Source organism: Passer montanus, unplaced genomic scaffold, assembly GCF_014805655.1.
Source record: "Passer montanus isolate IOZ18808 unplaced genomic scaffold, ASM1480565v1 scaffold79, whole genome shotgun sequence".
NCBI classification, from domain to species: domain Eukaryota; kingdom Metazoa; phylum Chordata; class Aves; order Passeriformes; family Passeridae; genus Passer; species Passer montanus.
The window spans coordinates 2,291,652-2,314,345 of record NW_024373145.1 but is presented as its reverse complement, the minus strand read 5'-3'; the positions used below and the strand labels follow the sequence as shown (position 1 = coordinate 2,314,345).

General features: G+C 41.2%; 2 protein-coding genes across 7 annotated transcripts in view; both read left to right on the top strand.

The window, feature by feature from the left end:
• Positions 1-7,894, top strand: part of DSE (dermatan sulfate epimerase) — a 34,937-nt gene extending 27,043 nt beyond the window's left edge. For 5 of the 6 annotated variants that reach the window (XM_039731580.1, XM_039731581.1, XM_039731578.1 and 2 more), the window contains 3 exons: positions 1,748-1,987; positions 2,987-3,194; positions 4,844-7,894. In XM_039731580.1, coding sequence (XP_039587514.1) covers positions 1,748-1,987; positions 2,987-3,194; positions 4,844-6,605 — 2,210 coding nt within the window. In that variant the 3' untranslated portion in view covers positions 6,606-7,894. The remainder of the gene's footprint in view (positions 1-1,747; positions 1,988-2,986; positions 3,195-4,843) is intronic. The other variant, XM_039731583.1, reaches the window with a different exon arrangement.
• A 9,525-nt stretch (positions 7,895-17,419) lies between these two features.
• LOC120512835 (calcium homeostasis modulator protein 6-like) lies at positions 17,420-20,800 on the top strand. The gene is made up of 2 exons (XM_039731577.1): positions 17,420-18,008; positions 19,742-20,800. Exons 1-2 carry the CDS (start codon positions 17,475-17,477, stop codon positions 20,156-20,158), a joined length of 951 nt encoding a protein of 316 aa, XP_039587511.1. The 5' UTR covers positions 17,420-17,474; the 3' UTR covers positions 20,159-20,800.
• The last annotated feature ends 1,894 nt before the right edge of the window (positions 20,801-22,694 follow it).

The following is a 22,694-nucleotide window of genomic DNA, read 5'->3' as shown; positions in this document are numbered from 1 at the left end:
GTTGGTGGCAATGGGATGAAACACTCTGAGTAACAGGACTGAATGTAGCTCCTACTCCCTTAGCACATGTGCTTCATTCAGCAGGCACTGCTTCACCACGTAGTGAGGTGTAACATGTGCCAGCTGGGCTTTGCTATAGGATGGAATTAAGTCTGGTTCAATCTGTGTCCAGACACTTTGACCTGGGAGAACACTAAGCTGCCATGTAGGAGAACAAGGCAGTTGATGTCTGTTTAGTCCTACCTGTCTTGTTACTCAATCCAAAAAGCCTTTCCTCTCCTGGGTTCCATATGCTGACTTCTGCAGTGCTAAAGCCCTCATGCTTGGCCCTCATGCTGTGTCTTAGTAGCTGGGAGTGAAGTGGAAGTAGTACCACTGCCACTGTTGCTCAGGCCTTCCCCACCACAGTTTTCTCTTCAGTCAGGCATTCAAAGTACAGTGATAGACTCAGGTTGTCTGTTTTGCTTAGACACTGCTATTTTTTAATTTATTTTTTTTTGTCTCTGTTAACTGAGCAGGATTTGGCAGCCTTGACTAGTAGGATGCCTGAATTACTCATCACTCTGCTGAGCATAAATACAGTGTTGGTGGCAATGGGATGAAACACTCTGAGTAACAGGACTGAATGTAGCTCCTACTCCCTTAGCACATGTGCTTCATTCAGCAGGCACTGCTTCACCACGTAGTGAGGTGTAACATGTGCCAGCTGGGCTTTGCTATAGGATGGAATTAAGTCTGGTTCAATCTGTGTCCAGACACTTTGACCTGGGAGAACACTAAGCTGCCATGTAGGAGAACAAGGCAGTTGATGTCTGTTTAGTCCTACCTGTCTTGTTACTCAATCCAAAAAGCCTTTCCTCTCCTGGGTTCCATATGCTGACTTCTGCAGTGCTAAAGCCCTCATGCTTGGGCTTAGTGAAAGCAGACTGGCACTGAGAAGGTTTCTCATGACCTCTTCCCAGGTCTTGATTGATGTAGAGCAGACCAAAACAGTAAAATCTTTGAGATGCTTTCCTTTAGAAAAACTGAAACTGCTCAGGGCTTGTATATGTGGAGGCTGAGAATTTATCTGCTTGGAAGATGAATTTTATTCTGGAATTGAGGAATCTACTTTTGGAATTGCCCATGTAAAGCTCTTCCAAAATAGCTTTTATTTGGATAAACCTTTAGGTTGTACAACAAACTGAAAGTGTAAGTGGAACAGAGCAGCTCTTAAAATAGAGCATGAGTTAGCTTATCATCATATCAGTTAACTGCAGCTCAAATGTGAACTTTTTTACGTTTTTAGTCTCTGTGGATCTCCTTACCATGCTGGTGATCCTGCCAGTCAAATGACTGATCAGAATTGTTGCATTATTGGAGCCCTCTAGTGGGGTCATTGGTTTGTTTTCATACAGCTTTAATTTGAAATGCAGTAAATAGTCTTGGTTTGGCTTTTCCCTTTTTTGCATGTCCTGAATGCGTTAAGCAAATTTTCTTTTTAAGTTGTAAAGCATAGCCCCATACTATTAGCAAAAAAAGGTGTTTGACAGATTTTCCCATGCTCATGTGACCTTGCTTTGCTGTGCTTAAATACAGTATTTTATTTTTCACCTCAGAAGTACAGGGATGCCACACCAATAGCTTGTATTATAGACCCCTGGACTTCAGATTCCTTGCTGTGAAGAGCCCCACTGTGGGAGTACAGACAGCACCATCTGTGAACTGTTGTGTTGTAATTAGTTTTGCCATTGTCATTTTCTTTCAGGCTACCTTCAGGAAGCATACTTGTGGACCAAGCAAGTGTTGGCAATCATGGAGAAGTCAGTAGTCCTGCTGCAGGAGGTCACAGATGGCTCCCTCTATGAAGGGGTGGCTTATGGCAGCTACACAACCAGATCACTGTTTCAGTACATGTTTCTTGTCCAAAGGCATTTTGACATCAATCACTTCAGCCATCCCTGGCTCAAGCAGCACTTTGCATTTATGTACAGGACTGTCCTGCCAGGTAGGTCCTTTGGGTGAATGAAGATGAATATCTTTATTTTTGAAGCAGCAATACATTTCATACTTCAAATAGGCCATTCTAAAATAGCACTCTTCTTGGATTTTTTTCAAAGTAACCATTTCCTTGGATTTTACCTTCAACAGTTATCAAAACAGTAACACCCTTGTTTATTACTGCTTATTAGTGAGGGACACTTTCCACTAGCACAGGTTGCTCAAACCCCCATCCAACCTAGCCTTGGACACTGCCAGGAGTGGAGCACCCACAGCTTCACAACCTGTTCACATGCCTCACTATCCCCACAGGAGAGAACCTCTTCCTCATACCTGAACTAGCTCTACCCTCTTTCAGTTTAAAGCCATTACCCCTTGTGTTGCTTGTTTGCAGGACACATCATTAGGAACTTACATTGCTCAAATTCCAGGTAAAAAAAACTTAGATAACTCTCTTGGAACCCCAGATCTACCCATGTATTTAAGGGGGGCTGAATGAAGCTTTGGTATGCCAGCACAGGCACATAAGGAATTGTGCTGTCTTCGTGTGAGACCTCAGGCATCCTTTGAGAAGAGGTTCCTAAGACCAAAATGAACTCACACCGATGGTTTCAAGGTGAAGCTGATTATTTTGCTCTTTGGAGGCACCTCAGGTTTATTCCTTTGCAGAGTATAGATTCACATAAAAACATGAAAGCTGTAAAGGGAAAGTAAGCTTTGCCAGACTTGAGTGAGGAGTGGAAGTGGATTGAATCTTACATTTTGTGTAGTCCTTTGGCTGTCCATAGCCCAAAGCCAAAGAAGAAAGGTGAATATTCAAGTTAGCTGCAGCAGAAGGAAACCACTCCTGTGTAACCTATTTACGGCTCATTTACAAGCAGGTCTATAAACATTATAAACATCTGAAAAGGCTGCTTGTGTTTGCACCGCTTGGCTTCACCGGCATGCTCTTCAAAAGCATCTTTGTGTGCTTATTTGTTCTTTCTCCTTCTCACTTTTCCCCTAGGGTTCCAGAGAACTGTAGCCATCGCAGATTCCAACTATAACTGGTTCTACGGGCCGGAGAGCCAGCTGGTGTTTCTCGACAAGTTTGTCATGCGCAACGGCAGCGGGAACTGGTTGGCAGAGCAGATCAGAAGGAACCGGGTGGTGGAGGGCCCGGGCACACCATCCAAAGGGCAGAGGTGGTGCACTCTCCACACTGAATTTCTCTGGTATGAAAGGGAATGAGTGGGCTCAAAAGGAACCTGGCAGCTGTTTGCTGTTAGGGATAATTCATTATCTTTAGATGTGCACCGTAGAGGCCAGGCTCAGGCTGTGCATGTGCCACCCACATCATGAGGCACAGAAGAACTTCTTCATTTAGCACAGGTTGTCACAGGGAGCACCCTGGCCTTGTCCTACTTCTGTTTTTATGGTTTCTTTCCACTCTCTATTACTTTCATAAAATACAGGCCATTCCAAAGGAACTGAAAATTTGCCTGTAGATAGTCTTTCTTTAATTTGGTATATTCTAATGGGGTTTAATCCTGTTGTGTTCTTTTATGATTAATTAGGTGAATATTTAAAGCATAGTTTTCATTCAAAAATTCTGTAAAATAGTATAAATTTTCTTTTAAAAGCTAAATAATCCAAGCAGTAAGGCTACTGTTAACAGGATTTGCACACTAATTAGCAAGTTATGCTTGGGGAAAATGCCATGCTAGATGGATATTTTCCCATGTAATTTACAGTTATGCTAACTTCTCTCTCAATCTTCTTAAAGTAAGAAATTAAAAGACTCAAGAAGCTTTAGATCCACATATGAATTCCCTTAGTTTGTGGAGGTAACAAGTATATCTTCAAGGTGGCTCTCTCTCTCTTGCAAGGAAAATCTTATTCAATGTCTGTTGGTTTGCACTTACAATGTGCACATTAGAGTGCATCTTTGTTGGGCTCCAAGCAGCCTTCATCTTGTTACCTGCAAAATACAGGATCTTTCCTCTACTAACTCATCCCATCACTGTTTTCTCCTGTGTATCCATGGAAATTCTGGGAAACTCCTGGTTATTTGTAAGAATAAATCTGATTCTGGAACCATCTAACAGAAATGTTAGTGGGCTTAATATGGTTTTGTTTATTTTGGTTGCTTAAAAACAATGAAAGAAAGTTAAGTTTTGGGTTGGATTTTTGTTGTTTTAGCTCCCATAGATAATATTGTAATAATTTTAACCTTTTCTGGAACGAAGGCTCCTTTTTTAACAGATTGTCTTATGTCTTACAATTCATACAAGAAAAACCATGAAAATTTTTCTTCAGCCTAGTTTGGAAAAAGGAAACTAACATACATTAACTGATACAAATAATAAACATTTATCCTTCAGAATGCCTTTTCATTAATTTTCAATGTATTGCCTGTTCTGTTTGAAGATTACAGACTTCTGTAATCATAATTTTGGGGAAACATGCTACTCTTCGTTAAGTAGTCAGTAGATAGGCACAAATGCTGATGTCTAGGCAGTGTCTGGTCTAATCTGCGTTTTTTAAAGATCTATGTTACAGTCAGTAGTTTTATGACTATCTAGGACAAAACACGACTAGTTTGAAATTAGTGGTACTCTAAATTTCAAACTGCAGAAAGACTGCTTGTTTAAATGCAGAGCAGGTGCTTTCAGCTATTCTGTAAAAAGTGCACAACAATTTTGTATAGGGATTAGTATGATGAATAATTACAACGATATGATTAGGAAGCATAACTGTGGGCTTTATATTGTTGGCTTGCTCTTTGATGTAAATAGGGAATGGGTTTTTGAGTTTTATACAAATGCTGATAGTGGAATCAGTCAAGTGATTTTTAACCCCATGTTTCCCTTTTTTTTTGCAGGTATGATGCAAGTTTGCGCTCCGTACCTCCACCAGACTATGGGGTTCCTAAGCTGCATTATTTTGAAGACTGGGGAGTGGTGACTTATGGAAGTGCTTTGCCAGCTGAAATCAACAGGCCTTTCCTTTCCTTCAAGTCAGGAAAGCTGGGAGGACGTGCAATATATGATATCGTTCATAAGAACAAGTACAAAGAGTGGATCAAGGGGTGGAGGAACTTTAATGCTGGCCACGAACACCCAGACCAGAACTCCTTCACTTTCGCTCCCAATGGCGTACCTTTCATAACAGAAGCTCTGTATGGGCCAAAATATACTTTTTTTAATAATGTGTTGATGTTTTCCCCTGCTGTGTCAAAGAGCTGCTTCTCCCCATGGGAAGGGCAGATTACAGAAGACTGTTCCTCAAAGTGGCTTAAATATAAACATGATTTGGCTGGCGACTGTCAGGGACGAGTGGTTGCTGCCACGGAGAGAAGCGGGGTGGTTTTTATCAGGGGAGAAGGAGTGGGTGCATACAATCCTAAACTGAAGCTGAGAAAATTGCAACGAAACCTTATACTTCTCCATCCCCAGCTTCTCTTGCTAGTGGACCAAATCCACCTAGAAGATGACAGCCCTCTGGAGGCAGCAACCAGTTTCTTCCACAATGTGGATGTGCCTTTTGAAGAAACAGTTGTTGATGATGTCCATGGGGCCTTCATTAGGCACCGTGATGGGATATATAAGATGTACTGGATGGATGACACTGGCCACAGTGAGAAAGCCACCATTGCCTCGAGGATGTATCCCCGGGGCTACCCCTACAATGGAACAAACTACGTGAATGTAACGACCCTGCTGCGGCACCCCGTCACGAGGGCCATCTACCTTTTCATTGGGCCCTCTGTGGACGTGCAGAGCTTCACCGTGCGTGGAGATTCTCCGCAGCTGGATGTTTTTGTCACCACTGGTGAGCACGCCTACGCCGTGTACCTGTGGCCTGTTGAGGATGGCTCCCGCTCTGCCTTTGCACAGGTTATTGCAGACCGCCAGAAAATTGTCTTTGACCGAGCCTCTGCCATTAGGAGCTCCACAGTGCCAGAAGTGAAGGACTACGTAGGGATCGTGGAGAGGAACCTGCAACATTTTAAGCCTGTTTTCCAGCAGCTTGAGAAGCAGATCCTGTCTCGTGTACGCAACACGGCCAGCTTTAGGAAGACTGCTGAGCGCCTGCTGAGGTTTTCAGATAAGAGACAGACAGAGGAGGCCATTGACAGGATATTTGCAATCTCACAGAGGCAGCAGCAGCAGCAGCGTGGTAGAGCAAAGAAAAACAGAAAGGTAGCCAAAGGCTACAAATTTGTTGATGCCGTTCCTGACATTTTTGCACAGATTGAGGTAAATGAAAGAAAAGTGCGACAAAAGGCACAGACTCAAGCACAAAAAGAGTTGCCTGTAGACGAAGATGAGGAAATGAAAGATCTCCTGGACTTTGCAGATATCACTTATGTGAAACACAAAACTGGGGTGTCAATCAAAGGCCGATCAGGGCTGGCACAGATGGTGGCGACTGCTCGAAGTGCCCCATCAATATCAGCTTCTTATACTCGCCTCTTTCTAATTCTCAACATTGCTATTTTTTTTGTCATGCTAGCAATGCAGCTCACGTATTTCCAGAAGGCCAAGAGACTGCATGGCCAAAGATGTCTGTATGCAATACTTTTAGTAGACAGCTGTATATTATTGTGGCTGTATTCTTCCTGTTCTCAGTCACAATGTTAGCAGAAGACCTCTACTAGTTGACCAGTTTATGGTCATATATGTCTATGCAAAAACATTAACCCTAATAGGGCCAAAGTTTATATCTTCTCTTTTTTTCTTCTTTATTTTTTTTTTTTAAACATTCCAAAAACATCTCGGGAAGGATTTTTTTCAGACCAGAAGGGATTAAAGAATAGGGCAAGCAATTAATATCTCAGAAAAATCAGTACTTAATAAGTACTCCTCCTTTTTGTTTTGAGTTGGGCCTCATGTCTGAGGGAATGTTATGCTTTGTTCATCAGAGTTCAGTAATGTAAAGTTGTAATTAATTTTTTGGTGAGAAGAGTCCTCTTGATAGGTTTGTTTCTAAGGGCTTTTTTTATACAGAACTTGATTTGCATGTAGTGAGTTTTCATTTCAGGCTGCTAGGGGTGTCTCTGGACATTCTCCTAAGACGAGGACATTCAAACATACGCATACAAGGCAGATCTTAGCAGCAGACTTCATTTCTGTCTGCCAAACCAAAGAATGGCTCAATAGGGACACCCCTGTATCATTATTGCAGACCCTTACATTGTCCTGTCTCTTCCATCCTTTACAATCTGGCACAGTGGGGAAATGACAATCATGTCAGTGCTTGCCAAGTGAGGCACATCACTAGTAGGTAGTAGTAGAAGGCAAATATGGGTTTAACCCAAAGTAGAACAGAATGCAATTCTCAGGAAAATAAAACCATTTATATTTTAGCCAAGTGTAGGCTGTAGAATGCTGAATTCTGTAGGGTCTGTTCTCCATTTTACAAGGCAGGGTTTCAAGAAAGTTTTCTATCGTTTGAAGCACGTCTTAGTACGGAGATAATGTCCTAGATCACTGCTCTTCCATATTTAATTTTAAAAATACAAAGAACCAAAGCAATCCTGTGGTAACCTCAGCAACTGACAGTACGGAAAAGTATGTATTAAGAAACTATTTAATGTCTTTTTTCTTTTCAAATGGCTAGAAAGAGGACAGTTAACATTTTGTGAACAGCCTGTTCTCTATAAAGCAGCAACAAGGGTTCTGCAAGCTCTTGGTGGCCCCAGGTCAATTATTTGGGGATTAGTGGTAAATGGAATCATGTGGTTTATGACAAAAATAAGTTTGACATCTCCACATATATTCCCCTCTGTTCATTAAACTAATTTCAAAAGCTCATAGCTATTTGAGAGAATGGGAACTGTGGAATTGGGGCATACCTGTATGTCTTTACAGAAAAACAATTCTTCAGTACATTTGCTAAATAAAAGCATTATAATTATCTTTATGGAAAAGTTGTTTTTCTTTTATTTAAATATTTTTCCTGATAATTACAGTAATTATGTTCATGAGTGCTTGGTTCAAGCCACAAACCTTTCATTCCTCATCTTTACACCATTTAGATGTATGTTATCTACATTATTCCTGTTAAGCTTTCTGCAAGTCTGTGTTTTGAAATGCGATGAGCTTTCCTTGTCTAAACATCTTCAGTGAATAGGTCAGAATATTTTCACTAGGCTCCAGCTCCTGAATCAGTTCAGAGCACTGTATTCACATAAAGAAGCCCTATTGCAGTCTCCAATGCCTGGCTTTATTCAATGAAATTGGCTACATTTTATCTGAGCAAAGATTTAGGTACCAAATTAATTTCTGATCCATGCAGAGTCTCTGGATTGTGAGAGCCTTCAGACAGCAACTCAGCGCACTGAAGACCTTGGAACATCTTCAAGACATACTTTCCCCTTTTCCCTAATTGCAAAGGACGTGTGAGGTGGATAATTGTCTATTTCAACTCACTCACTTTGTTTCTTAAGGCAAAGGGAGCTGGGCCTGGGGAGTATCACCCATACAGCTCCAGGATGGTAGTGGTGCCTGCTGAAAGCAACTAAACTGTGACAGGCTGTGAATAACTGGAAATCTCTTTATTTCTGCCTTTGCACTGTGATGACATAAACACATGCAAAAATAGCTGTTGGCTTATGTTCAATTTTACAGACACTGTTAGTTTTCCAATATTAGGTGATACTATTACTTGTCATGAAACACCAAAAAAATCAAGATTTTATTTAATGTCTATGCACATTTCCCCTGTGTCAGTTTGCTACGGCTTTGAACAACCAGAAAGCCACCCTGTAGTCTAGAAGACTAGGAACTCTCTGCTGTGTAGTGTGGCTCTAAGTTCTAGCATGGGATTTGTGTAGCTGTCAAATGAAACTGCAGAGATTAGCAATTAAGGTATGGTTTGTACGTTAGCTCTCATTTATGCTACACTTCTCTGCACTGTTCCAGCAGTGCCAAGGGAAAGAGGTGGCTGCAAGAGCTGTCCATGCTCACAAGCAGGTCTTAAAGCAGCTTTTAAAGCAGACCAGTATTCAAATGAACTGTGTGTGTGCTGTGATACTGTAAAGGGAAATGAAATGCAGCAGCCTGATCCTCCTCAGTGAGAGATCAGACCCATTTCAGCATAAAGTGTGCATCCAGGAGTTTTGCAGCCTGTGCTTGGTTTGCATCTGTTACGGATTTATGTGTATATGACTGCCATTACTTGCTGCTCTGAACACCACTTGCACAGATGTGACTTTGATTCAGATTGGGCAACTAAAGAAGCAAATTAAGCCTTAATTGTGCTGACTGTCTTTTAGATATGAAAAGAATCCTTAGTTATTCTTTTCCAGGCCAGAGCCTTTAAAAAGGCCCTCTCTAGTGGTTCTGTTTCCACTCTTTTTTTCCATTCTTGTCTCTTACATTCCTTGCCAAGGACTGTAACTCATTTTGATTTGAAACAAATGGAAGAACAGATTGTTCTATGCCATCAGTAATGTGGCATGGGCAGTCAGGTGTTAGCTAGAAGTGTCTGTGTTGCAGAAAAGAAACAGTTCAAGGCCTCAGGTGGCAGGACCCAGAAAAATCCAAGCTGCCCTTCTTTCACTAGTAAGTGCAGTGAGGAAGAACAGGTAAATGGGATCAGCCCTACAGCCCTACTGGCTTGTGGGAGGGCTGGAGAAAGAGGGTGTTCCTCCACACTTGCTTATGCAGGAGGGAATGCTCTCCTCACCTTTGCATCCTTTGTCTGAGCTGCAGAACACAGGCCTAGGTGGGCTCTGTGTCGATGGTAGAAGCATTTAGCACTGGGTTAGTCTAGACTGGGTATACTAAAGAGCTTCTGAAATGCCACTGTATGGCACCCACCAGCAAAGTTATTTTGTGCTCCTTGTTTTAAATGGAGCAAGAAAATGGAGGTGTTTCTGGCACATGCCTCTGCTCCCAATCTTATTCTGCTTCTTCTTCATTTCTGAAAATGTTCATTTTCTGCATCTCTGGCCCCAAGAAAAAGTGGCTATCCAAGAACTCAATGTATGTTTATGGGTTCCTGTGTTCATCTGAGACCCTGCTGACTTCACTCAATTTCTCTTCAATAGCTGCTCTTCAATCATGCGTGCTTCATTTCAGGACTGCAGTTAATTTAGTCTAAAGTTAATTCACTGTATTCTGAACAAAGTGAATCACAATTCAGCCCACAGGTAGTGGTGTATGTGTTTGAGGGTGGAAGTGGAATCTGGTTCTTAGATTCTTTAAGTGATTTTTTTGTGCCCAGCCAAAAAATGTCTATCTATGTTATATACATCATTGTGACTCAAGGAAGCAAAGGGGAAAGAGCGCATTACTTCATTTCTTAAAACTTGTAAGATGAAAGCTTATTCTGAAGAATTATGTGTCTGAAATTCTGTTGGTCTATGTATTTTCCACTGATGAAAAGCGTTTTCTTAGTGTTTGAAACCATATAGAATTCGGAAAATAGCTGTATTTCTGCACTGGGACATTACATTTTCACATTTACTTGGTCTTCAAAAGGCTTAGTTGGGATCATAAATACTTTTGTCTAACTTCAATCCCTTTGCTCTGGCTAGTCTGTTAAAATCAGTAGAGTAACTTCAGGCTGGTAAGTCAGACTGAGCTAATGAAGCCAAGATGTCACTTTCTGTCCTCTCTTGGCAGCTGACTCCAGCAGCTCTCTGCAGCAGAAGGCCTATGCAATCCAGTGCTGGATATGTCTGTACTCTCATCAGAATAGAGACTGTTTTCCAAATGAGTTCAACCTTGAAACAATGTCAAAGCACTTCAAATAAGAGCCCTGGACCCTCTCAAGTGAGAAACAAAACTATTCCATGCTTCAGATAGGCAGGAGACTGGACCAAACTACACAATATATGAGTGCATTCCTTCAGTGAAATGCATGCATAGCATTTTCCCTAGATGCTACCTTTCCTGCCAGGTTCTTCAGGCTGATAAAGCATTCATAATGTTTATTATGATTTTCCGGAAATTTAGGACACAGAGAAAAATTGCTAGCTGGAATGAATTATTGTATAAGACATTTGTGACTTTTTCCCCCTTTGACTTGTGTCCAAAACCATCAATGATTTTACTAGTTTCCTAACTGACCCTGGGACAATCAAAAGGAAAACTGTCCCACTCCAATCCCCAGGGCTCTGTTACTGTGAATAATCCATAACAAGTATGTATGAGTTTATGACTGTTCCCAAAATACTGACATACATTTTTTCACCAAACATTCCATACTCACTCTAGATTCGTACCTACCTCCAGTTGGAAGGCATTCTTCAAGGAAGTGGAACGCTGCTAAAATCACGAGTATAAAACCCCTGCTTTCCCACTTTGTTAATGTAACATAGGAAGCAACGAATGCCAGGAAAGCTGGGCACATTGGAATGTACTACAGGAAATGCTAGTGAAGAAAACTTGAGGAGGATTGGGGCATGAAAATTTCACTACACTGCCATGCTGCTGTGAGAATAAGTTAGGTGAATTTGCCCTGTGGCAAGAGGGACTAGGTGGTCAGCATATGCATTTCTTTCTATCCCTAAAGAACAGGACTAACCTTGGGAGGAGGAGTTGAACTCTTTGGGACATGCTAAGGAAGGCCAGGTTTCTCCATGACCAAGAAAGATGCTACACCATTTATAGTTGACCTTTCCTATTAATTGTGATCTAGAACTTTATTCACTTCTCTCATGCTTGTCCTTTTTTTATATGACATAACACTTATTTTGATCAAGTAAATCCTATTCTTTCACTTACTATGTTTGTCATGGAGTTTCCTCTGGTGGACCCAACTGCAGGCTGGTAGCAATGGGGAAATGGGCAGAGGACCAGAGTCCCTGGAAAGCAATTGAAGAACCCCACCTTAATGGAAGCTAGAGGAATAGAAGATGATCAATAATGCTATAAAATATAGCTGCAAATGCCAGGCAAACAAAATGACAATGATGATGGAGTATTTGAACATTACAGAATAAATGAGGGCAGACTGAGAGACTTGGAAAGTTACTGCTAACATAAAATATAGACAACTGGGAATGTTTTCTCCTTATGTCTCATATATCATTCTTTCCTTTTGAATCATATCTTCCCATTAAAAAAATGGAAAGTGCACACACAAGAGCGGCTGAGTGTAATAGAGTTCAGCCTTTAATACAAGCCAGTCATGGTTACCAGAGAGCCTGACACAGCTTGTACAGTAGTGGTGAGCTGAAATAGCTTGGGTATTCTGTAGCTAAGGATTGGATTGATTAGAAAAAATATATGAGCAAGGGATGTTGAGGATCAGAAGCCAGAATCTTTTCATTTCTTTGACAACTTTGAAAAGGATAGGGTCTCAATTCTTGGGCTGCATTACTGTTAGAAAAGATTCTATGAGCAAAAAAAAATTAGCAGCAAAGGAACTTGAAATGGGAAACTGGAGACAGCAGAGTACTACCATGAACTAAAGAACTAGTTAATTTGTTCAAGTTTGAAAAGAGAAAGAAGGATTAATTGAATGGAAAAATGCAGAGCATGTTTTGTAGCACATGATCGGCCACCATTAAGACACACATACGCCCACACAGAGTGGAATAGGTCAAATCTTGATCAAGGACAAGGGGGAATGTCCTTAAGATGAAAGAAGGCAGATTTAGATTAGATATCAGAAAGAAATTCTTTACTGTGGGGGTGGTGAGGCTCTGGGACAGGTCATCCAGAGAGGTCTGCCCCATCCCTGGAAGTGTTCAAGACCAGACTGGATGGGTCCCAGAGTGCCCTGGTCTAGTGGGAGGTTCCCAGCACACGGCAAGAGGGTTGGAACCAGGTGATATTTCAAGTCCCTTCCAACCGAGACCATTCTATGATTCTGTGGTTGTGAACTCTCAGCTATGCAGCAATTCCAAGAAGGTCATCCAGAGAGGTCTGCCCCATCCCTGGAAGTCTTCAAGACCAGACTGGATGGGTCCCTGAGTGAGAGGTCTAGTGGAAGATTCCCAGCACACGGCAGGAGGGTTGGAACCAGGTGGTATTTCAAGTCCCTTCCAACTGAGACCATTCTATGATTCTGTGACTCTGTGAATGCTCAGCTATGCAGCAATTCCAAGGCAGCAAGGTGTGATGGTATAACCTGAAGAAAGCAATGACACACAGAATACAAAACATCTATAATAAGACGCAGAAATATTTTAGGTTTAATGCACTTAAATTTCCAAAGTAATTTTATGGTGTTTCATTTTCTATAGTAATGAAAAAGACTGAACTTTTCTGTCTTAGAACTGACTAGTTAACTACCCAGGGTGATTTGCCTGATTAGTCTTAACTATAATCTGCCTCACCAAGGCTACTTAATTTCATCATAAAACATGAAAACTTCTACCTTTCTAATCCTATACTTCTATCATATATTTTCATATAAATTCAGCAAATATTTGTCACTTAATCTGCAGGAAGAATCATACAGATTTGTTCATGGCTCATATAGACTGCAGACTGAACAGTAAAACCCTCATGCAGCTGGCTGCTGTGGGACATTTGGACAGGGTCACAGGAACTTCCCCATACAGAAATAAGACATGTAGTGAACCCACAATGTTAAAAGAGCAGCAGTAAATAATGGCAGGGGACAATTAGTGCCATGGCTTATGTGACTTTTGTGACTCTGTACCAGACCTTACCCATCAGAGCCTCCTTCAGACCCATGCTTGGTTTTCCAGACCTGTTCCCTTCCTGCCTGCTAAAATCCATTTTCAGCCAAAAACTGCTAATAAATGTAATGCCTTAAAATAGCAGTAAAATGTACACAAATGCTTGTAAGCTGTGCAGGCCCAGGCACAGTGCTACTTCTCAGGCTGCTGTTCTACTAAGTATTAGTACTATTAATGATTTATGTGGTGCCACTGAGCTGTGTGACACTTCCTAAACTTGTAAGAAGGCTGGTTTAACCATAAAGTCAGAATAACTTCCACAGTTTCACAAAGTGAGGCAGTGGGCCTCTGGGGGAGGTCAGTCCACCTGGAGGGTAGGTGCAGAGCTGCTTGTGGACAGGACCTCCAACATTCTAAGCATTAATTTCACCTGGAATGAGACAAAAAGCATTAAAAGAATTTTCCTAGAATAAAAAGACTTATTTTCCATGTGTCTTTCTGAACTGGAGAAATGCAGCTTACATCTCTTTCGGCTGAAGGAGCAAGTCCAGTTTTTATAAACAGAAAACCAGTACAGAGGTGCTACTCTTTTCCATTGCAACCACAAATGTACAAAATACTACAGTATTAACATGAAAAGGGAATTGAGACTTTTAAGACTAATGGAAGGAATTTAGGACAGGACAGGCCTTGGATGTAACAGCTGGAAGAAGCATGACTTGTAGGAAAACAAAACCAAACCAGTCTTTGGATATTCTGAACAAGCAGAAAAAGTTCCAGAAAAAAAAAATTTAAAAGTAACCTACTGTAAGGATTTACTAACATAACTAAAACAAGATCTGTACAATATGTACTGGTAAAGCCCTTCAGTGTGTTTATACACACTTATACATGCTGCATTTATGACCAGTACTATGCATTTTATTGAGCCACAGAATTAGTTCAGACTACAGCTTTTTCCACCTAGAAAATGTTTGAGAATCATTCACCTGCAAATGAAAAGATTCATGTTAAAATGGTAAGGAGAAAATAAAATATTAAACAAGTCCACTTGTTTTCAGCTGCCCTCTTCATTTTAACAAAGAATATTTCAAAGCAGAAAGATGTTTCAAGTAAAAAAAAATAGCATTTTGTTCTAAAAAACTCCATCTTTAAAAGTCTCACATTGTTCCCATCCCCCTTGGAAGACATGAAATTTAATGCAAATCAATGTAAAAACAACCATTAAATTGGAATTCTGGGTCCTTTAACAGAAAGCTGTTTTTCTGAATACTTTCCATATAATGCTTTGCAGCTGTTGTGGCCAGACAAGTGTTAATTTAGAGGGCAAGAAAGAGCTGCCCTGGGAGAAGAGAGCTCTGAGTGAACAGGGGCTCTGTGACTCCTGGGCCCCACAGCTCCTCACACCCTTGGGCTGCTCCCCAGCTCCCAGAGCTGCCACCAGCTGGGCTCACCCTGGCCACTCCTGCACCCCACTTGGCAGCCAGCACAGCTGCTCCCCCACTTCCCAACTAGGGTGGTCTCTCTTCCCTCGCCCACCACTCCGTGAATATTTACTGGAAACATGTTTTCTTGGAGGAGGGTTAGTCCTTTTTCATGCAGAGCTCCCCTCCCTTTTCCCAAGAAGCTGGTTCCTGAAATCGTATTTCATTACGGATAAATAAAACATTGCTAAAATTAGGCTCAGAAAGAGAAGTAGCAGGGTTTCTTGGCTCTATGCTTTTCTCCTGTGTGGTCATAATCTGTTCCAGAGAGCTGCCTCTGGTCCTTTGCCTCTCTTGTTAAACCAGTTCAGTGCAGTTCTTGGAGGCAGCCCATGTCCCTCTCTTTGTCAGGATGTGTCCTTGCAGCAATTTCACATTGCATCTGTTTCTTCTACCATGCTGACAGAGAATCACAGAATCATCAAAAAAGATTGGGCTGGAAGGGTCCTTAAAGATCATCCAATTCTAACCCTCCTGCAATGGGCAGGGACCATTTCCACAAGACTGCTTAAAACCTCATCCAACCTGTCCTGGAACACCTCCATGGATGGGGCATCTGAATTCTAGTTTCACAGCTTTCTAACCTCTGTCTCTAACTGCCTCTAAGTAAAAATCAAGGTAACAATACTGGCTAATAATGCAAAGTTATTATTGATATTTAAAAATTAATCACTGGTTTAAAGAACTGGTGAGATACCTTCTTAGGCTGCCTGATCAGAAAGCAAAATGTTATGTCTAATTCAGTATAGAGGAAATGGTGTTCAAAGTGAAACCAAATCCTACCTTCATATAAACAGTGATAGACTCTGAGCTTGCTGAGGTTATCTCTCAAGGACTGAAGGGCTTCTTATTATAATGCATATCTTGTTAAAGTATCAATTCATGGATGATAAAAAAATTCTAGAAATTATTTCAAGGAAAGAGAAGACAAAGTAGTCAGTAGACAAGTCAGTATTCTCTTTGAAGCAAACTGTGATTCAGTTGCATCTTCAATGCACTGGAAATCTGGTATAATTCCTATTTCCTCTCATGTGGAAAATGATACCTGAATCCTAGAGAACAGTTCAGATGGCAACACGGATTAAGAAAGTATGCAAAGGTATACATCAGATGAGGAATGACTATATTAGGGTTTCCCCAGCCTGGGAAAGCGAGGGCTATGGTGAAGGTGTACAAAACCATGAGATGATAGATATGCCAAGGATCCATTCTTTTTTCTCTTTTCGTTCCGATCCTGGCGACATCAAATGTCATTCATTAGAATGAAGGTTAAGCACACTTGCTGTACAATATTTCGGACATCAGAAAGTCTGCATGGGTTAAAAAAAAAGGCATTCGATACAAAGGAAATCCCTGAAATCACACAGGGTGCGAGGGCATTGCCAAACTTCCTTTCCCTGTCTCTGTGCTCCCCCACTCAGCTCTTGGCTGTACCCGAGATGTGGCCAGACTAACCTTCAGTCTGATAAATTCTTCCTGGTTTTACATCCTTTTTTGATTACTATGTCATTGCATTTCAGGGGGTCCTCCAGGCCAAGGCAAGCATTTCATTTAGCAGCACATTCTCCTCTGCAGCAGCAGCAGAAGCAGCAGCAGCTCAGAACTAAGCACGGTGCATCTGCTGTGAGCCCAGCAGCCACCTGAACCAGTGCTGCCTGCTCTGGAGCCTCTGTGTCAGCCTCTCAGCTGCCCAAAGAGCTGAAATGGGAACTGTGAATTTTCAAATTCCTGACCTCCAAAGTACCTTTTTTTTTTTAATTGGAGTTTATCAGGCCTTGTCCAGCAAGACCCAAAGCCTCAGCAGTTTAAAGATTAAACAAACAACGTCCAGCTGCCCTTCCCCTTGGCAAAGACAAACAAATCCATGATTTAATGTACTCTAAAGTAAAAAAAAAAGTGAGAGTTATATAATTTCCAACATAACTTCTTTAAAAAATAGACAGATTTATTATCTTGAAAAATTGACATGATTATTGTTGAATTTTCTTCCATAAGAGAACAAGCCATACTGTACAGCTAAAAATAAGGCAGGATAAAAATCTGTATATGGTTCTGAGTGGTTTTCTCACATGTTATTCACACTTTGAATCTGGTGCCTCACTGACAAGATGATGAGTTTTAAGCCATTGCTAGTTACAATGCATGTGTGGACAAACACAAACTATTTTTACAGGAACAAATATATACGAAATTGTCTTGCTGTTGATAACTGGAGTGGTTTTCCAGTGTGGTCTCTGCTTGACTGTGAACTGAGTATTATTTCCTCTGTGAAGGGCTGCTTCTGTACCTCACCGCATCACCACCAAGAGAAACTGAAAGCTCTGCAAGCCTCTCTAAACTGTGGGAACTGCAGGAGACTTGTCTCTATTTTTTCCTTTTCTGACAGACATTTTGCTCTTCTCAAAGTAAGGAGAGGCAGAAAAATGGATAAGTTACAGAAAGCAGTGGATTTCTACATCCGCCACCAGACCACTCTGAGTTTCAGCATTGTGTCCCTGCTGACAGCTGCCAGTGAGCGCGTCTTCTCATCTGTGGTGTTCAAGTGTCCCTGCAACTCTGAGAACATGTTGTATGGTTATTCCTTCCTCTTAGCACCTGCCTTCGTCCTCTTGCTGCTCGGCTACATGGTGAATACCAGGACATGGCTCCTGCTTACAGGCACGTGCTCTCTGGAGAAGCATCCCCAATGCTTTTCCTGGGGAACCTGGGCCAGCTTCCTCCAGCTGTTGGTGCCGATGACAGCCAAGGCCTCGGTGGCCCCACTCACCTGGATAGCGGTGGCCCTGCTCGGAGCTAACTTCTACGAGTGTGCAGCCAGCGGGAGCAACATGACAGCACAGCTCTTCTGTAAAAATAAAGGAAATTACAGCCAAGAGCAGCTGTACAAAATGCCCTGTGATGAGGAGTTATCAGCAGAGATGTCAAGTGAATGCCTCAGCTTTCATGCACAGTCACAGGTAAAGCCTTGCTGCTATTCTCACACTATGGGCTTCAGCCCTGGCTGTTCAATACATAGAGATGCCTTCTGGGGACTGTAAATAGTCCTTCTTTCTTATGTTATATAATATCAGGTACCAAAAGCACACAGCTAGCCAATATTCATTAGCCAAAAACAGCAACAGAAAAGCAATAGGAGTATTTTTACAATACTTTCTGGTTTTGCACGTTTTCATGGTAATGGTTTTACACTGTCATTTACAAAACCTCATGAACAGGAAATGAACGGTAATGGTTTTACACTGTCATTTACAAAACCTCATGAACAGGAAACCAGCCTAGAGAACATGACTCTCCACAGTAAGTTTTATTCTCAATTAACTTAGACATGGTGTGAGTTCTTCTCCTTCTCCACTTTTATGTCTTAGAATACCTCAAACTTCTGCAGATAGGCATTAGTTGAGGGGAAGCTGAGATCACTGACAGAGGGAAAGCTGATGTCTCCTTGCAATGGTTGCAAGGAGACATTAGGAAAGAAAAACAAATAAGAACAGTTTGTTTGACTATAAATCTCAATGTTTTAACCTCTTAATAATTTCACACTTATATTCTAGAAGAAAAGTTAAAATATATATCTCCCTTGATAAAGTTTCTTGTGCTGAAAGTAAATTGCATGATCAAAACAGTAACATTTATGGATTGTCTTTTGTTTGGTTCATTGGCAGCACTGCAGTTTTGTTTCTACATTTGTGTGGATTTTGCCTTAACTCCGGTAGGAAAATCACGTTTTGCAACTATTTCTCAGGAAAACATTGAGTTGGTTAAGAGAGTAAGGGTAAGAAGGGAGCAAAACCAAGGAAGCCTGACTGTTACTGACATTGCAGTGGAATCTAAAAGAAACATCCAGTCAGACAAAAATAGGAAAAGTGTGAGTGCATTTTTATTACTGACCACTAGTTTTAATATCCAATCTACTTTCAACAAGATTAAGAACCAAAAAGCAAACAAATGTCTTTTTGTTTGTACTCAATACTTTTTCATTTGAAGGAAAAGTCATCCTGAGGTAAAAGAGCATGTTGCTCTTTTAGGCTTTACAGAAGCCTAGAGCTTCTGTCTAAGTACACCTGGATAGAGGAGACACCTGCAATTACTAGGACACTTGGTTTTGATGGAACCTCTGAGACTTGTCTAAGGGTGTTAAAATCAGGTATAAAACAAGAATGAATTCCCATATGCAATAGCCAAATCTGTGTCCTGCCTACAAGACATACAGGACACAACCTTTCCTCTGTGTTGTGCAAAAACCAGCTGTTTTTGCAGGCTCAGACATCAGGGAGAGTAACAACATTCCATGAGAACATAGCCAGCAGGAGCTCTGATTTGCAGCACAAAGCACACAGAGTGATTCTGCACCCTCTGTACCATAAATGTGACCACAACTGCAGAAACTGATGGTGGGTATCTTGCCTTAAAACATAACAAAGCTGGATATAACTGAGTAAATAACTTCTGACCATCTTCTCTTTTTTTGGTATTCATCCTTAATCTGACAAGATCAGCTGAGGGGTGCAGAAGGTCTCTATGTCTGTCTGAATTGCATGCATGGGATCCCCTACTTTGGCAGCAAGCAGACAGTTACAAGTACTCCAGGGTGCCTATGCTTACAGTTTTCTTATTTTTTCAGTGTTATGTTCTATACTCCCACATATGACCATGCAAAACCACCATTAACCTATATATCTCTTTTTTCTAGCTGATAGGATGGTTCCTGATAGGCAGCATCATTACTGTGGCACTGATTTCAACATGTGTCACCTACTGCTGCTCCCCGGTCAGCTATCTTCAGTTCAACTTCTGGAAAATTTACTCAAGAATAGAACATGAACTCTTTGAGACCAAAGCCAAAGAGCATGCAACCAAGCTAGCAGAAAGAAATACAAATTGCTTTTTTGAAGCCACTGACCCAGCACCATTTCATACTCCCAGGAATGAAGACTGGCAGAAGGTTTCAATCTTGTATACCTTTAATTCACAAGAGCAGTATTACAGCATCTTACACAAGTATGTGAATACCAACAGAGGCAAGAGCACAAAATTCAGGGAAGAAGGTCAGCATCTCACTGTTTTAGAATTTGTGGATGAAGACCAGGCAAGCGTTTCAGGGTTGTAATGAAACAAATCCTTTGCAATGCTGGCAGCCTTTTTAGCCCTGCTGATATGAAAAGAGTCTTTTTCTCTGGTCTTACTGAAATCTATGCAAACTGAAAGTGAAAGCTGATAGTTGTAATCCTCAGTAGTTTTGCTTTCAAAAACATTTTCATCCTTTTGCTTAAGTACATTTAAAAGGGAGTTTTCTTATGTTGTTGTCCATTAAGAAGAGTTGTATGTAAAATAATCAGCATCCACAAAGATGTCAGCACATATTATGTCAAATAATTATCAATACTTTAAAAGCACTTGGCAGGTGGAGTAATAATACCAAACCTTGTATTGTAAGAGACGAAGACAGGAATGGAAGATTTGATCAGAAATTCAGCTTAGTTTATTAGCTCTCTCTTTAAAATGAAGCTTTCAGTGAAGCTTAGAGCAAGCTATAGATTAAAAAGTTTATTTTGTGTTGAGGGATTAGGCTTATGCATAGCATGGCAGTGTAGGTGAAGTTTATATAATAACAAGCATTAAAAGCACATTCATACATTTAAGGACATTAAACATCTGCAATCCATATTAGCAAGTAGTAATATTCTTATCAAAGAACATCTTATTATAAGAAATAAAGATACAAGTTTTGAATGAAGAATAATAAAGTCCATTTTTCTTCTGAAAAGCTGTCATTTAAGGGAGCATTTTAGATCTGTAAGTCAGATTTTTGGTCTGGGCCATCCATTTACTTCTCCCAGAAATTCTCTCTTTTTACACAATAAACTCAGAAATCATTCAGACAGACAGACAGACAGACAGGAATCCCAAGAAGATATTTGTTACCTTCATTCTGAAAGGAAGGAAGAAGGGGAGAGCCTATTTTATCTAGCTGAATGTAACGAGTTTGAAGCTTCTTTCTTACTATAAACTAAAAATATAACACATGAAGACAAAACCAAATTTAATTCTGCATGTAGAAAAGAATTTTTAAAAAATATTCATCACAGTCTCTTAATTGTTCAGTGCTCTTTTCCTTCTGAGAAACTGGATGATTATGGAGTAACAGTGCAGGCTGGGGGCTGACCTCTTAGAGAGCATCTCTGTAGAGAAGGACCTGTGTGTCTGGGTGGATGGCAAGCTATGAGCCAGCAGTGCTCTGGTAGCCAGGAGGGTCACTGGTGACCTGTGGTGCACTGGGAAGAGTGTGGCCAGCAGGTCAAGGGAGGCGATCTCCTCCTCTACTCTGCCCTGGTGAGGTCACATCTCAAGTGCTGTGTCCAGCTCTGGGCTCCTCACTCCAAGAAAGACAAGGAGCTACTGGAGAGGACCCAGCAGAAGGACCACAAAGGTGATTTGGGTCTGGAGCATCTCTCTTATGAGGGGACACTGCAGGAGCTGGGCCTGTTTAGTCCAGAAAAGAGAGGATTGAGAGAGGATCTCATTAACACCTCTCAAACGTGGTTGCAAGAGGAGGGTGCCAGACTCTTTCCAGTTGTGCCCAGCAACAGGAGGAGCAATGGGCACAATCTAAACCACAAGTTTCACCTCAACATAAGAAGAACTTTACATTGAGGGAGGCAGAGCATTGACACAGGCTGCCCAGGGAGGTCATGGAGTGTCCCTCTCTGGAGACAATCCAGACCCACCTGGATGTGTTCCTGTGTCACCTGCTCTAGGTGACCCTGCCTTGTCAGTCGGGTTGGACTAGATGACCTTCAGGGGTCCCTTCCAACCCAAACAGGTCTGTAATTCTGCAAGAAAACAAGGACAGTACAGGTTATTCACTTTAAAGATAATAATTTTTAAAAAGAGAATATTTGGTTAGTGTTGCTGGAAAAAGTAAAAATGGCCATTGCCAATAAACAGCCTTTATTGTGGTCAGCCACATGTACATCTCAACCAGCAAAAACCCCACTCAGAGCTCTTGTACAGGCAGTGAAATCAGACAAATTCCACAACACATTTCAGCTTTAATTCCCCCCAAAAAAAAAAAAAAAACAAAAAAAAAAAAACCAAACCAGTAATCATATTTTTTTTCTAAAGGCAGGGAAACTTGTTACCGTTTATAACATATTGTTACACCTACATGTTGCCACTTCTTACTGGTAGCAGGTAACAGCAGTTGGGCTGAGACCAAGGCTGGGTAACAAACAATTTAGCTTTTGTTCCCTACAAAATTGCTCACTTAAAGCTCCATTCTGTTATGCCACCACTGTACCACACCATTAAGACAAACAAATGGGAGAGAGATTATAATGAGGACTGTTCAGATCTGGTGAGAATAAACCCAAGATAAGAGATGCCCTCACTTAGCATGATGAAGATGTAAACAGACTGAGTGAAAAATAGAAAAAGAAGGTACAAAACACAGAGATAAAATCAGAGTTAACTTGGGGCTACACACTTAGATGTTGGTTTCAGTTTAAAACACGTGTTTTGGTGAGAAGACGGTAAGCTGCTTTGTGGGTAGGGTGCTGTGCTAGGACCTGGGGATTTGTCCAACCCTTACCCAGACATCTTGCATTACATCAAACAACTTTAAACCTTTCCTATAACTTGGGTTT